Source organism: Bos mutus, chromosome X, assembly GCF_027580195.1.
Source record: "Bos mutus isolate GX-2022 chromosome X, NWIPB_WYAK_1.1, whole genome shotgun sequence".
NCBI lineage: Eukaryota > Metazoa > Chordata > Mammalia > Artiodactyla > Bovidae > Bos > Bos mutus.
In genome coordinates, this window is record NC_091646.1 from 106,901,732 (window position 1) to 106,919,600 (window position 17,869).

A 17,869-nucleotide genomic window follows, 5' to 3' on the forward strand; every position below is an offset into this window, starting at 1 on the left:
AAGGAAAACTGGGCTATTTCTAGCTCTGCCAAATTTATTAACTGTGGAATAATAGCTATTCCATTTCCCACAGCATCCTCTCCCTAGTTCATAAGGATATTGGACAGTATATAAAAAGCTTTGAGATTTCCAGATGTTATTCATGGGCACAGAGATCTTATCATGAGGTAATTTCACAAATTCACCCCAGAATAATTTATGACAAGCTGAAAAATATGCCTCATTTGTCTTTCTGACAATTTAACAAGGTTAGTTTAATTAAGCCAGAAGTTCCTCCTTAACATAGACATATTTTCAGGCTTTGTCCTTTTTAGGTGCTTTGTTCACAACACACTTTTGATGAATATATTATGAAGCAATTATAATTTCCAGATATGAAAGATGCTAAAACCAAAAATCTTCTCTTGAAGAGGGAGAACATCACTCATCTAATATTAAGAGTAAACAATTGTGCATGTCTTTCAAATTCTCCAAATTAGATAGCATAAATGCCATTACAGAGAGAACAAATATAGCATCTTTTTCAAAGGACAAAAAAAAAAAAAAAAAGTAGATAAGCACTGGGAAAGTGTCAGCATGACAAATTTAAGAATTCTCCTTCAGCTAATACAGCTGGTCTTTAACAATGGTTGAGGGGTGGAGGGGTCTCAAGAATCCAGTACCTAGCAAAAATGTAGACTTAAAATTACTGGCATGAATAGGTTATTTCTGATCTTGTAATTCATGTCTGCTCAACAATGTCACATCTTTTAGACACGTTAGAACCACAGTCAGTGAAAAAGTGAAAGTATAAGTCACTCAGTCATGTCCGACTCATTGCGACCCCATGGATTATACAGTCCACAGAATTCTCTAGGCCAGAATACTGGAGTGGGTAGGGTAGCCTTTCCCTTCTCCAGGGGAGCTTTCCAACCCAGGGATCGAATCCAGGTCTCCTGCATTGCAGGATTGGATTCTTTACCAGCTGAGCCACAGGGAAGCCCGAGAATACTGGAGTGGGTAGCCTATCCCTTCTCCAAGGGATCTTCCCAACCCAGGAATCGAACCGGGGTCTCATGCACTGCAGGCAGATTCTTTACCAACAGAGCTATCAGGGAAGCCACGTCTTTTAGATACATGTTAGAACCACAGTCAGAAGCCTTAAAGACAAATTAGTCCAAGGCTCCAAACAGTACAGAGATCCACCAGTAAACTTACAGTGTAACTGCACTGATTTAGAAGTCACTTGCCATTCACTTGCCTCTTTTATGTCCTAGAAAAAAAATATTAGACCTCTCAATGCAAAGTCAACAGGAAAACTATAGCCCCCTCCTTATTTTACTGAGGAAGTTTTATAGTAAGCATGTACTGGTAGTGAAAAGATATAAAGGAACCACAAAACTTGAGAGAAGTGGAAACTAGTTTATTCCAGTTGAGAAAACTTTCATATGGTCCAACTCTATTATGTTGTAGACAAAAGATAATTCTCCAAATGAAAGTATCTGTCCAGTTAATCAAGCAGGGACAAGAATAAACCCAGTGTTTTCTTCTATATATTATGTTCTCTTTCCTGAATGTGAAACAATGTATTCACAGACTACAAGAGTTGAATCACCAAAAAAATACAGAAAATCTCTTTATCTAGGGTACAGTAGTAATAATATTGTACTCAAACATTAAAGATTACTCAAGATTATACTCAAAAGCTGTATACCTACAGAAATCATCCATAAAATTAAATGGCCTCTGAATTTTCATATTCTATAACTTTGAGAGGTAATAAAAACTTATCTGATTAGAAGCTGCTACTTTGAGAAGTGTGGGTAGGAAAAAAAAGAGGCCATGTAAGTATTGATATTTGGCTTCCTCATAAGGTGATGTAAATCGCTAATACTCATTTCAAAAATATTTTCTTTCCATAATATGTCTCCTTCAGGATGGTCATGTTCAGTCAGTACAACAGAAATTCAGCACAGTAATGACAAGCAACTAGCACTAGTCACTCAAAAACTTTTTAAGTAGTTTATTTTTCAGAGCATTGCCTTTATTTATGACTTAGGTAAAACACAAAACACAAGAAATCAGAAGCTAAGAACAAGGCTTTTTCTTGAAAAACAAATAAATACATAAACCCCACAAGTATTAATCACATGCTAAAATCAAGTAAAATGCCAGATAATTTGCACATTAAAAATAAACTGCCTGAACCATACCCTTTAAAAATAGCCTAATTCAAGCCCTAAATCCACTCTAACTTTTCCTCCCTTCTCTGAAATTCTTTTAATATTTTTATTTATTTATTTATTTGGCTGAGCTGGGTCTTAGTTAAGGCAGGCAGAGTCTTTAGTTGTGGCATGCAAGGACTTCCAATTGTGGCACATGAACTCTTTAGTTGTGGCATGTGAACTTAGCTGTAGTATGTGGGATCTAGTTCCCTGACCAGGGATCAAACCAGGGCCCCTTGCATTGGGAGTACAGAGACTGAGCCATTGGATCACTAGGAAAGTCCCACTTCTCTGAATTTCTATAGCATACTTTCTGTAATTCATAACACACTTTCTTGTATTGTGTATACTATTTTCATATAGAAAATTAATTGTATTAATTGTATCTCAAAGGAGACAGTAAGTGCCTTTGAGGAGAGAGACTTCACAGTAGCTAACACTATATGCTGAATGTTAACAAGCACCCAGTAAAGACTGGCTGGCATCTATTTTTTGGCAAACATTTCTCTATGATCTGGCTGGAGTGAAAAGGACAATGTGTACTGGCAGTAAGACATGGAATCTGGGAGAGTAAGCCACGAATTAGACACACAGGGTCAACATCAAAGAGGTTGCTGCCTAGACAGAAGAGCTGATAAAGTTTTGATTTGCTAATACTAAAAGCCAAACTACAGTATCATTTTCAAACAGCACAATATTTAAGTGGAAAAAATGCATGCATACTTTATTGTACCAAAGAGGGAATAGTAGCTGTAAATACTATTCTAATGAACACCATCAAAATTTGAAGGTAATGTATAATCCAAAAACAACATGCTCAAAATAGGGTCATTTAATCAAAAGCCATCTTGACGTTGTATTCTTCCCAACGATGATCCTCTAGAATTTGTGTTACCTCTTCTACCTTCCTCTGCAGCATGTCTATAAGGGGAAAAGGCACACAACATTACTCACAGGTAGAAATATCCCAGGAACATAATAACTTAATTCTCTCTTCAACATATGATTGATAAAACTTTACATGTCAATTTTAATAGTGTTAAGTATTAAAAGATGAGAAAAACATGTGTCTATCTGGTAGGAAACTACTGGACAAGAGTGTTCTTGATTTTCTCTCCCTAGCTTTCATGGAAATTATGGTCTATCCTGATATTTATGTTTTGCTGAAGAGAAGTGTTAACTGCTTTTTACTCATTACAGCCTAAAAGTGCCATACAGGATTGCCATGAAATTGAATGTGTAGATCTTTGTTGCCTATAAGCAAATTAGTACACTGAGTAGCTTCATATTTCTATTTCATTTTAATGATTAATTTAACTTGGTGGTCCTTAAATTTGCTCAGAGCAGAGCAACACAAAATACCATTAGTTTTACAATATAAAACAGTAATTTTCTGTAGTAAAAATAAGCTGTTGAAGTAAGTGTGATAATCTGAGTTTTTTAATTAATGTGCATAAATAAATGTGGTCATTTGTTTTAGTGTTCATTAATGCTCACTGGCTGATAAGCAATAACTGGGCCCAAAAATTTAAGAAAAATTTTACAAGAGAAAAACTAAAAAATGTAGAGCACTATACTTTTTCTTCAGCCAACTGGAAAAGAACAGATGTTACAGAGTTTTTGAAGTATAATATCTCATTTTATCTTATGACATACAGGCACTATAAGATCACATCTTTTAAGAACAAGTGATTTAAATGATGGTTGTCTACTGAAAGGGTAGGAAAACAGTCTGGCAAAAAACATCTCCTTTCTGTTGAAATAACAAACTGCAGGGTGCAATTTTTCCCCCTAAATAACATTTTTCAATGTGATAAAAGCACAAATGAGCACTACAACAAATCATTAACTTGAGGCCAGAAGTGTCAACATAAGCACAATCTACTTAATTTGCTGATTGATATATATTAAATGCAAAGGAGTAAATTTATAAACATTTTTAAAAATCAATGAAATGTTGAGAAACACAAGTCAGCATTATTAAGAAAGCTTTACCATAAATATTTTGTCATGTTTTCAAATTGAATTCTCAAGACTATTTCTGTATTAACATACTTCATATTTTTCAGAAGTGTCATTCTTTAAGGGCAAAAACTGCACCTAGGCACTTAACCGCCCAGAGTAATGGTCCCATGATATGCATCAGTGATTAGTCCCTGCACATGTGCATGCTAAGCCACTACAGTGGTGTCCAACTCTTTGTGATTCTATAGACTGTAGCCCACCAGGCGCTTCTGCCCATGGGATTTCCCAGGCAAGAACACTGGAGTGGGTAGCTGCTTCCTCCTCCAGGGGATCTTTTCAACCCGGGGATCAAACCTGAGTCTCCTGTGTCTCCTGCATTGCAGGCAGATTCTTTTACTGCTGCAGGCCTATTAAATTATATGATATACTAGAAGTAAAATGCTAGTAATAGTTGAAATTTGATGGGAAATACACCATACACATTTGCCATTATTTACAAAGGAACTGTACTGAACAATATGAAATTGAAATTAATAAAACAACTCCATTCACAAGAGCATAAAAAAGAATTAAAATACTCAGGAATAAATAAACTAAAGATAAATTTAGGAATAAACAGCAAATGAACTATAAGACTTGTACAATAAAAACTATAAATCACTGCTAAGAGAAACTAAGAAGATCTAAAAAAATGAAAAGATAGTCCATATTCATGGACTGAAAGACTCAATAGTTTTAAGATGTCAATTCTCCACTAATTGATCTACAAATTCAATGCAATGCCTATGAAAATTCCAGCGGGCTATTTTTTGTAGAAATAAACAAGCTTTAAAATTTACATGGAAAGACAAAGGACCCAAAACAGCTAAAATAATCTGAAATAGAATAATAAATTACAGGAATTATATCACCCACTTTTAAAACTTATTACAAAGCAACGGTAATCAAGACAGTATGGTATTATCATAGGATAGCCACAGAGATCAATGGAACAGAAAAAATGTCCAGAAAAAATCTTATATTTATTGTCAATTCATTTTTAACAAAGGTGCCAAGATAATTCAATGGGGGAAGCATAGTCTTCAACAGATAATACGAGTACAACTGCATGTCTACATGGAAATGAAGTTGAATTCCTACCTCTAACTGTGAACAAGGTGGACTACTGGTTAAACCTAAAGAGCTAAAATTATATTTGGAAGACAAAACACAAACGTCAAACAACTGATGAATGGATAAACAAGATATGATATGTCCATACACTGGACTACTACACAGCAATGAAGAGGAATACAATGCAGAGATATGTTACAACACAGATGAACCTGGAAAACATTAGGTCAGACAGAAAAGGCCATATATAATATGATTCCATTTAATTAAACTCTCCAGAAAAGGCAAATCAATAAAGACAAAGTAAATAAGTAGCTGCCTAGGGTTCAGAGTAGGAATGGGGATTAACAACAAACAAGCTAGAGAGAACTTTTAGAGGTAATGGAAATGTTCTAAAAGTGGATGGTGTGATGTTTGCACAGGCCTATTGCACAGGCCTTCAAACAGCTATTGTTTAAGACAGTATATTTGTGTGTTTAAAACATTTCTTAAAAATGACTTCCCCCAAAAAGGTTCTGGTAAAACTGCTTCCAGCTAGCTCCATTCTGTTTAGGGACAGACGTTTTCTTTACCTTACTTAGTCTACTTGCAAATATGTCAGATAAAGATTGCAAGATTTTCACAGAAATTTATGAAAATTAGCAATTTGGTCATTAAACACAAGCATAGCCTTCTACTGTAATTACTTTTAAGTTATACCTATAAATATTAGTTCAGTTCAGTTCAGTCACTCAGTTGTGTCTGACTCTTTGTGACTCCATGAATCACAGCATGCCAGGCCTCCCTGTCCATCACCAACTCCCAGAGTTCACTCAAACTCACGTCCATCAAGTTGGTGATGCCATCCAGCCATCTCATCCTCTGTCGTCCCCTTCTCCTCCTGCCCCCAATCCCTCCCAGCATCAGAGCCTTTTCCAATGAGTCAACTCTTCGCATGAGGTGGCCAAAGTACTGGAGTTTCAGATTTAGCATCATTCATTCCAAAGAACACCCAGGGGTGATCTCCTTTAGAATGGACTGGTTGGATTTCCTTGCAGTTCAAGGGACTCTCAAGTCTTCTCCAACACCACAGTTCAAAAGCATCAATTCTTTGGCACTCAGCTTTCTTCACAGTCCAACTCTCACATCCATATATGACCACTGGAAAAACCATAGCCTTGACTAGACGGACCTTTGTTGGCAAAATAATGTCTCTGCTTTTGAATATGCTATCTAGGTTGGTCATAACTTTTCTTCCAAGGAGTAAGCGTCGTTTAATTTCATGGCTGCAATCACCATCTGAAATGATTTTGGAGCCCCCCAAAATAAAGTCTGACACTGTTTTCACTGTTTCCCCATCTATTTGCCATGAAGTGATGGGACCAGATGCCATGATCTTCGTTTTCTGAATGTTGAGCTTTAAGCCAACTTTTTCACTCTCCTCTTTCACTTTCATCAAGAGGCTTTTTAGTTCCTCTTCACTTTCTGCCATAAGGGTGTGTCATAGATGCTATTAAATTCACTATCAACAGAAGCAAAGTATTCTCATAAACATTACTATAGTATACCTCTTATTCTCCTTTTAGAAAAACAATTGAGGTATTAAAGGAAAAAATAATCTGACAAAAAATGATCAAAAGACACAAATAGGCAACTTAGGAAATGAAGTTTCCTAGGAAATTGTTTATAAACATTTTTAAAAGACTCAACCTCATTAATGACAGGAATGTAAATTAAACAAGGGAAATATTATTTTCATCTATAACTTTGAGCAAGGAATGATAACAATGATGATGGTGGTAGTGATGATGCTTTCAGGTGCAGAAAAATGGGTACCTAATGAATTGTATGGATGTGAGAGTTGGACCACAAACAAGGCTGAGCACCAAAGAATTGATGCTTTTGAATTATGATGCTGGAGAAGACTATTGAGAGAGTCCCTTGGACAGCAAGGCAATAAAACCAGTCAATCCTAAAGGAATTCAACCCTGAATATTTATTGGAAGGACTAATGCTGAAGCTGAAGCTCCATTACTTTGGCCACCTGATGTGAAGAACTGACTCACTGGAAAAGACCCTGATGCTGGGAGAGTTTGAAGGCAGGAGGAGAAGTGGACAACAGAGGATGAGACAGTTGAATAGTATCATTGATTCAGTGGATATGAGTTTGAGCAAATTCTGGGAGATAGTGAAGGACAGGGAAGCCTGGCATGCTGCAGTTCATGGGGTCACAAAGAGTAGGACTCGACTTAGTGACTGAACAACAACAATGAATTGGTGTTGAAAATATAATTAGGGCACCTTACTTGGAAAGAACCCTAAATCAAAAGCCTTTAAAACAAATATTACTCCTAATTCAGCATTTTAACTTCTAAGAACTTTATCTACGTCCAATAACCATGGATATATCCTAAAATTTACCTACATTGGGGCTCACTGAAGCACAATTTAAAAAAGCAAAAAGCTAGAAACATTAACTAATATGTAACAACAGGTACTAGTTAAATAATAGTGTATCCTTATAATGTAAAATTTAACAACCATTAAAATGTAGACTATTTAATAACATGGAATAATATTCATGTACACATGTCTGTTACCTCTGTATCTGTTTTACGATCAAAGACTGAGTACAGTGTGCAGTGTAAATACCAGGGGACAAATAAATTAAAAACATATATACTGGCCCGCAAGTTCATCTCCAGTGAACCAGTGAAGTTGCTCAGTCATGTCTGACTCTTTGCGATCCCATGGACTGTAGCCTACCAGGCTCCTCCATCCATGGAATTTTCCAGGCAAGAGTACTGGGATGGCTTGCCATTTCCTTCTTCAGGGGGATCTTCCTGACCCAAGGATTGAACCCAGGTCTCCTGCACTGCAGGCAGACGCTTTACTGTCTGAGCTACCAGGGAAGCTCAAGTTCATCTCAGACAATGCTAAGTTCTGAAGATAGAGAAATAACTAAATATAACCTCTATCATCAAGAAGCTCAAATCCCAGTAATGAAGGTAAATATGTGAATAAATAACTACAACAGTGTATGATAAATGCTGACATTATTGTATATAGAACAAGCTATTAAAAACAGGAGTCAAGGAAGGCTTCATAGAAGAGATGATCTGACATGGGAGCAATTACCAGGCAGACAATGATGGGGTGGGGTATGCTGGGAGAATCAACTAAATATCTAAAAATATGGATAAACAAAAACTGAGTGTTTGCAAAACCATAAATATTACTCACAAACACAGAAAACAAACTTATGGTTACCAAAGTGGAAAGGAAAGGAGGGACAAATTATGGGTATGAGACTAACAGATACAATCCACTATACATAAAACAGTTAAGCAGCGAGGATTTACTGCATAGCACAGGAAACCATACTCAATATTTTGTAATAACCTATAATGGAACATAACCTGCAAGATAGCTGAATCATATGCTGTATTCCTGAAACTAACACAATATTGTAAATAAACTCTACTTCAATTTGGAAAAGTAATGCTGCAAACAAAAGATGAGGCTGAAAAATAGGTAGGGGCTAGATTATACATGGCACTCTGTATATTATGCAAATAAAAAATATAGAGCAATGGGAAGTACTGAAGACATGATTAGCAGAGAGTATCATTATATCAAAATCAATCTGGCAGTTGTGTAAAAGTGAATCGGATTGGGGTAACACTGGGAAAATGAGACCAATAAAAGACTAATTAAAGACGTAAACATGCATTTATTGCTGCTGCATTCCAAAACACTTGTGAAATGGCAGTAAGGAGATTAAAAAAAAAAGAAGAAAAACATAAAAGCACAAAACCACAAGGACAAAGATGTAATAAAGTAGACAAGAACAAAATTTTGAGAACTGTAACATCTGAACCCTAGAAAGGATTTGGAATTAGCAGGAAAAGGTAATTTAAAGCGGTGCTGAACTATTTACAACAGTTAGGACACGGAAGCAACCCAGAAGTTCATTGACAGATGAATGGATAAAGAAGATGTGGTACATATATACAATGGAATATTACTCAGTCATAAAAAGGAATGAATGTGAATCAGTCGTAGTGAGGTGGATGAACTTAGACCCTGTAATACAGAGCGAAGTAAGTTAGAAAAACAAATACCATATATTAATGTATACATATGGAATCTAGAAAAATACTACTGATGAACCTATTTGCAGGCCAGAAATAGAGATGGAGACATAGAGAACAGACATGTGGACACAGTGGGGGAAGGAGGAGAAGGTAAGATCAACTGAGAAACTAGCATTTACATGTGTATACTATCATGTGTAAAACAGGTAACTAGTGGGAAGCTGCTGTATAACACAGGGAGCCCAGCCTGGTACTTTGTGATCATCTAGAAAGGTGGGACATGACGGAAGTGACTTAGCAGTAGTAGCAGTAGCAGAAAGGTGGGATGGGGGGCGGCGGGAGGGGATATATATATATGTGTGTGTGTGTGTGTGTGTGTGTGTATATAAAATATAAACGCCATATACCCATGGTGGTATACATATTATGAAAGGTGGTGTTAGTCGCTCAGTCGTGTCTGACTCTTTGTGACCACCTGGATTGCAGCCCACCAGGATCCTCTGTCCATGGAATTCTCCAGGCAAGAATACTCTAGTGGGTTGCCATCTTCCCAACCCAGGAATTGAACTGGGGTATCCTGCATTGCAGACAGATTCTTTACCATTAGAGCCACCAGGGAAGCCCCACATATATTATATGTATTGCATAATTATATATATATATATAAAATTGTATATTGCATTCATATTTTATTAATAATATATTACACATGGATAGAGAGAAAGAAATGGGTGTGGTAAAAAGAAGGCCTAAAATGGAAAAACTACAAAGTAATAGTATATACAGTTTTTACAGATGTAGAAATGTTTCTTTTTTAAAAAACAGCTAAAACAATGAATATGTTTCCAGGGAATGGGAAATGTGATGTGGACAAAGGGCTGATATTTTTCATAAACCTAATAAAACTGCTCTATTTTTAATGTAGGAGATGAAGAAGACCCTAAATAAGGCAGTAACAGAAATCTACTTAAAAGAAAAGATTCAAGAGCTATTTAAAAAGTATAATCATCAATGGGCTTCCCTGGTGGCTGAGCAGTAAAGAATCTGCCTGCCAGTGCAGGAGACACAAGAAACATAGGTTTACTCATTGCTGAATATCAATACTAAATCCAAGTCTATGCCCTAACCAGTAATATTGAAGAAGCTGAAGCTGAATGGTTCTATGAAGACCTACAAGACCTTCTAGAACTAAATCAAAAAAGGATGTCCTTTTCATTATACGGGACTGGAATGCAAAAGTAGGAAGTCAAGAGATACCTGGAGTAACAAGAAAATTTGGGCTTGGAGTACAAAATGAAGCAGGGCAAAGGCAAACACAGTTTTGCCAAGAGAATTCATTGGTCATAAAAAACACTGTCTTCCAACAACAAAAGAGATGAATCCACACATGGACATCACCAGATGGTCAATAAGGAAATCAGATTGATTATATTCTCTTCAGCCAAACATGAAGCTCTATACAGTCAGGAAAAACAAGACTGGGAGCTGAGTGTGGCTCAGATCATGAACTCCTTATTGTCAAATTCAGACTTAAATTGAAGAAAGTGGGTAAGACCACTGGACCATCCAGGTATGACCTAAATCATATCCCTCATGATTATACAGTAGAAGTGATAGATAGATTCAAGGAGTTAGATCTGATAAACGGAGTACCTGAAGAACTATGGATGGACATTCATGACATTATACAGGAGGCAGTGATCAAGACCATCCCCAAGAAAAAGAAATGCAAAATGGCAAAATGGTTGTCTGAGAAGGCCTTACAAATAGCTGAGAAAAGAAGAGACACTAAAGGCAAAGGAGAAAATGAAAGATATACCCATTTGAATGCAGAGTTCCAAAGAATAGCAAGGAGAGATGAGAAAGCCTTCCTCAGTTATCAATGCAAAGATATAGAGGAAAAATAGAATGGGAAAGACTAGAGATCTCTTCAAGAGAATTAGAGGTACCAAGGGAACATTTTATGCAAAGATGGGCACAATAAAGGAGAGAAATGGTATGGACCTAACAGAAGCAGAAGATATTAAGAAGAGGTGGCAAGAATACACAGAAAAACTATACAAAAAAGATCTCCATGACCCAGATAACTATGACAGCGTGATCACTCACCAAGAGCCACACATCCTGGAATGTGAAGTCAAGTGAGTCTTAGGAAGCATCACTATGAACAAAGCTAGTGGAGGTGATGGAAACCAGTTGACCTATTTCAAATTCTAAACAATGATGCTGTGAAAGTGCTGCACTCAATATGCCAGCAAATTTGGAAAACTCAGCAGTGCCCATAGGACTGGAAAAGGTCAGTTTTCATTCCAATCCCAAAGAAAGGCAATGCCAAAGAGTGTTCAAACTACCGCACAATTGCACTCATCTCACACGCTAGCAAAGTAATGCTCAAAATTCTCAAAGCCAGGCTTCAACAGTATGTGAACCATGAACTTCGAGATGTTCAAGCTGGATTTAGAAAAGGCAGAAGAGCCAGAGATCAAATTGCCAACATCTGTTGGATCACCAAAAAAACAAGATAGTTCCAGAAAAACATCTACTTCTGCTTTATTGATTATGCCAAAGCCTTTGACTGTGTGGATCACAATAAACTGTGGAAAATTCTTAAAGAGATGGGAATACTAGACCACCTAACCTGCCTCCTGAGAAATCTGTATGCAGGTGAAGAACTAACAGTTAGAACTGGACATGGAACAACAGACTGGTTCCAAATTGGGAAAGGAGTACGTCAAGGCTGTATATTGACACCGTGCTTATTTAACTTATATACAGAGTACATCATGAGAAATACTGGGCTGGATGAAGCACAAGCTGGAATCAAGATTGCCGGGAGAAATATCAATAACCTCAGATATGCAGATGACACCACCCTGATGGCAGAAAGTGAAGAAGAACTAAATGGCCTCTTGATGAAAGTGAAAGAGGAGAGTGAAAAAAAGTTGGCTTAAAGCTCAACATTCAGAAAACTAAGATCATGGCGTAGAGTCCCATCACTTCATGGTAAATAGGTGGGGAAACAATGGAAACAGTCAGAGACTTTATTTTGGGGGGCTCCAAAATCACTGCAGATGGTGACTGCAGCCATGAAATTAAAGACACTTGCCCCTTGGAAGAAAAGCTATGACCAACCTAGACAGCATATTAAAAAGCAGAGACATGACTTTGCCAACAAAGGTCCATCTAGTTGAAGCTATGGTTTTTCCAGTAGTCATGGATGGATGTGAGAGTTGGACTATAAAGACAGCTGAGCACCAAAGAATAGATGCTTTTAAGTGTGGTGTTGGAGAAGACTCTTGAGAGTCCCTTGGACTACAAGGAGATCTAACCAGTCCATCCTAAAGGATATCAGTCCTGGGTGTTCATTGGAAGGACTGATGCTGAAGCTGAAACTTCAATACTTTGGCCACATGATGTAAAGAACTGACTCACTGGAAAAGACCCTGATGCTGGGAAAGATTGAAGGTGGGAGGAGAAGGGGACGACAGAGGATGAGATGGCTGGATGGCATCATTGACTCAATGGACATGAGTTTGAGCAAGCTCAGAGAGTTGGCAATGGACAGGGAAGAGTGGCACACTGCAGTCCATGGGGTCGTAAAGAGTAGGACATGACTGAGCAACTGAACTGATTCAACTGAATGAAATTTATTCAGCCTACCTTAAGTCCTGAATAAATAGCAGCAATCAACTGAAAAAAAAGAAAAGTAGAAGGAGTTACAGACCTGGGAGGCCCAGGAGAGAGTGAAGATAATGAATTTAGTTTTATATAAGTTTAATTTGAGGTGCCATGGGATATCTTATGTGCAGATATTTGTTAACATGAAGCTTCAGAACAGATAGTCAGAGAAACATTAGTGAAACTGATGGTTAGAGATGACAACTGAGGTTTCAAAAATGCTGATTATCAGGAAAGCCTTAGAAGAGAATTCTTTTAGTAACAAGGAGAGGTTGCAAATAAAAATCTAACTTCCTAATTCCAGAAAACTGAAAAAGAGCAAAATGAACCCAAAGCAAGCAAAAGGAAGGAAATAATGAAGATAAGACCAGTTATCAATGAAATTGAAACCAGGAACACTACTGAGTAAAAGCAATGAAACAAGCAGCTTAATTCTTCACAAAAAAATATCAGTAAAATTGATAAACCTTTACCAAAATAGAGAAAAATAAATTAGAGAACACAAATCACCAATATAGAAATAAAACAGGGTATATCACTACAGACCCTGCAGCCAATAAAAGGATAAAAATCCTATGAACAACTTTATGCTTATAAATTAAATGACCTAGCAGAAGTGTACCACAAATTATAATAACCACAGATTATGAAAATTCAACCAAGCTAATCTGAATAGACCTAGAAGCATTAAATAAATTGACTTTGTATGTAAAAAGCTTTCCCAAAAGAAATATCCAGGCCCAGATGGTTTCACTGGAGAATTATACTAAATACCTAAAGAAGAATCAAGAACAGCTCATAAATGCTTCTAAAAATAGAAGCCAGTATTACCCTAATAACAAAACTAGAAATGACAGTATAAAAAAGGAGAAAACTACAGATCAACATCTCTCTGCTGCTGCTGCTGCTAAGCCACTTCAGTCGTATCTGACTCTGTGCGACCCCATAGACGGCAGCCCACCAGGCTCCCCCGTCCCTGGGATTCTCCAGGCAAGAACACTGGAGTGGGTTGCCATTTCCTTCTCCAATGCATGAAAGTGAAAGGTGAAAGTGAAGTCGCTCAGTCTCGTCTGACTCTTAGCGACCCCATGGACTTCAGCCTACCAGGCTCCTCCGTCCACGGGATTTTCCAAGCAAGAGTACTGGAGTGGGGTGCCATTGCCTTCTCCGCAGCAGAGAGATGGAGGGGGATAAATTAAGAGGTTGGGATTAAGATATACACACTACTATATAAAAGACAGATCATCAACAAAGACCTATGTATAACACAGGGAACTCTACTCAATACTCTGTAGTAACCTATATGGGAAAATAATCTGAAGAAGAATGGATATATGGATATATATAACTGAATCACTTTGCTGTACACCCGAACCTAATACAACATTGTAAATGTTATATTCCAATGTAATATTCCAATGTTATATTCCAAATATATTCCAATGTAAAATAAAATTTTTTAAATCTCTCAAACACTTAAAGATCCTCAAGAAATTCTAGCAAACCAAATCCAATAATATAAAAAAGGAACTAAAAACTAGGACCAAGTAGAATTTATTCCGTAAATGTAAGGCTGATTCATTTGATGTTTAAAACCATGTCAATGTAGGGACTTCCCCAGTTGTTCAGTGGTTAAGAATCTGCCTTGCAATGTAAGGATGCAAGTTTGATCTCTGGTCAGGGAACTAAGACCCTACATGTTGCAGAGGCAGCCAAGCCCACACACGGCAACTGCTGAACCTGCATGTTCTGGACCCCAACAGAGATCCTGTGTACTGCAACTGAGATCTGATACAGCCAAATAAATATTTTTAAAGAATGTGTCAATGTAATCCACCATATCAATAAGTTAAAGAAGAAAAATCATATGATTATATCAATTGGTGTAGAAAAAGCATTGACAAAATCCAATATTCATGAATGATAAAAATTAGTGATTAAAAAGAAGTCAGGAAAAGAGTGGAATTAACTCAATTTGATTTAAAAAGCATCTATTAGAACACAAGAACAAAAGATTGATTTAGAAGAATTGAACCAGTATTTTAGAATTTAATTTTGTGGAAACTGATTTGTGATCTTTACCTTCAGATCAAACTCTGTATTAAAAGGGTATTAAATCAGAGTTAAAACATGAAAAAAAAATAAAAAGCATCTATTAAAAAACATATAGCTAAAATCATATACTTCTAGTGAAAGACTAAACTCAGAGGCAAGGCAAAAATGTTTGCTCTCATCACTCTTATTCAACATGGTACTGAAGCTCTAGCCAGTGCAATGTAACAAAAAGAAAGAAATAGCATACCAATTGGAAGAAAGAAAGAAAACCGTCCTTTTGCAGATGATGTAACTACCTCTGTAGAAATCCCAAAGAATCAAAAACAAAAAACAAAACTCCCCAAATCAAACTCTTAGATCTAAGAAGTGAATTCAGCAAGCATACAAGATCAACATTAAAAATTGTGATTTTATGTAGTAAAAATGAACCTGTGGAAACCAGAATTTAAAACACAATATCATTTATAATCACTACAAATAAAATGAAACACTTAAGTGTAAGTCTAACAAAACCAAAACATATATATGATGTGAGTGCTGAAAATTATAAAATGCTGATAAAAGAAATCACAGAAGACCTAAATAAATATTTAGACATACTATGTTCATGCATGAGAAGACTCTACATGGGAAAGATGTCCATTTCCCCTCAAACTGATCTATAAATTTAATGTGTGTGTGCTTAGTTGCTCAGTTGTCCCTGACTCTTTGTGACCCTATGGACTGTAGCCCACCAGGCTCCTCTGTCCATGGAGATTCTCCAGGCAAGAATACTAGAGTGGGTTTTCATGCCCTCCTCCAGGGGATCTTCCCAACCCAGGGAAAGAACTCGGGTCTCCTGCATTGCAGGCGGTTCTTTACCATCTGAGCCACCAAGGAAGCCCCTGGTAGCTCATAATGATATAAATTTAATGTAATCCCTATCAAATCACAGCCCAGCAAACTTTTATAGAAATGCAAAGAAATTAAAATAGCAAAAACAACCTTGATGGAGAAAAATAAAGTGGGAGATATCAGTCTCCAAGATATTAAGGCTTAGTATATAGCTACATTAATGAAGAGAGTGTGGCATTGGTGGAGGGAAAGACATAGATCTATGGAACAGTGATTCTAGGAAACAATTTGATAAGGGAAAATTTTCCATAAAGGGAAAAAAAGTTGATCTAAACCTCTCATCTTATACAAAAATTAACTCAAAAAGGATCATAGCCTTAAAGGTAAAATATAAAACAATAAAACTTGTAGGAAAAAAACAGTAGAAAATGGGGGGGTGGGATATAGGACTACACAAAAAGCTCTTAGACTTGACACCAAAAGCATGATTCATAAAAGGAAAAACTGATAAACTGGACTTAATTGTAAAATTTTTGTCCTATGAACAACTCTGTTAAGAATAGACAAGCTACAGAGTAGGAGAAAATATCTGCAAACCACATAGCTAGCAAACGACTAGTAGTAGCTGGAATACACAATAACCTCTCAAAACAACAGTTAAAAAATCCAGTTAGGGATAACCAACAAGGACCTACTGTATAGCACATGGAACTTTGCTCAATGTTATATGGCAGCCTGGATGGGAAGGGGATTTGGGGGAGAATGGATACATATATCAGAGAAGGCAATGGCACCCCACTCCAGTACTCTTGCCTGGAAAATCCCATGGAGGGAGGAGCCTGGTAGGCTGCAGTCCATGGGGTTGCTAAGAGTCAGACACAACTGAGCGACTTCCCTTTCACTTTTCACTTTCATGCATTGGAGAAGGAAATGGCAACCCACTCCAGTGTTCTTGCCTGGAGAATCCCAGGGACGGGGGAGCCTGGTGGGCTTCCGTCTGTGGGGTCACACACAGTCAGACACGACTGAAGTGAATTAGCAGCAGCAGCAGCAGGATACATGTATATATATGGCTGAGTCCCTTTGCTGTTTACCTGAAACTATCACAACATTGTTAATCAGCTATATCCCAATACAAGATAAAAAGTTTAAAAAAATAGTAACCAACAATATATAATTCTCAGTAACCAAATTAATCATCTAATCAAGCTTCATAATGTTCTAAATAAATAAACATATAAAGTTGAAATATATTGTTACATATTGGTATTAATTTATTATTTTTAAAAAGTGCTTTCTTATTTTAAAATATTTTAATGACACATAGTAGAAAAATAATGATATAATAAATATGGCTATATGCCACATAAAGGTTTATTTTATCTTACCCTGATAACTTTATTTCTTTTCCTGTTTTTAATAAAATGAGATTCCAGCTAGCAACGATGCCCTTTGTGTAACTTCCCACAATCATACCATATACTTCTTACCTTTCCTGCCATAATCACAGACTTGAATTTGTGGTTAAATATTGCCAGCAATGGTACTATATTTTGCTGAATATATATATCTTCATAAAAATTACACAATGTGATTCAGAAGACTTTTATATTTGATACAATAGATATATTCTACACATAATTCTTCAACTCGCACATTTCACACATTATGTTTTTAAAATTAACCTATGTTGATGTAAGTCAAGTTTGTTCATGTGAATTTTTAAATACTTGTACAATATCCCACTGAACAAATATAACATCAACTTATTTATGCATGCTCCTATTGATGGATATTTGGGTTGCTATATGTTCTATGTCATTACAAATAACAACTGCAATGAATTTTTAAAAATCCAATTAGAAAATGGACAAAAGATGAAAACTGACATTTCATCAAAAAGGATATGCTCATGACAAATAAGCCCATGAAAAAGATGTTCAA

The 17,869-nt window shown here is 36.6% G+C and overlaps 1 protein-coding gene across 6 annotated transcripts in view; it reads right to left on the reverse strand.

Annotated features, from left to right (window-relative positions):
* Window positions 1–1,438: 1,438 nt before the first annotated feature.
* Window positions 1,439–17,869, reverse strand: part of NUP62CL (nucleoporin 62 C-terminal like) — a 102,769-nt gene continuing 86,338 nt past the window's right edge. For 4 of the 6 annotated variants that reach the window (XR_011463205.1, XR_011463208.1, XR_011463206.1 and 1 more), the window contains one exon: window positions 3,058–3,125. Coding sequence is in view for 2 of the 6 variants with exons in the window: in XM_070365864.1 (XP_070221965.1) it covers window positions 3,037–3,125 (89 nt within the window). In the remaining 4 variants the exon portion in view is untranslated. Of the gene's footprint in view, window positions 3,126–17,869 lie in introns of all 6 variants that reach the window. The other 2 variants (XM_070365865.1, XM_070365864.1) reach the window with 2 other exon arrangements.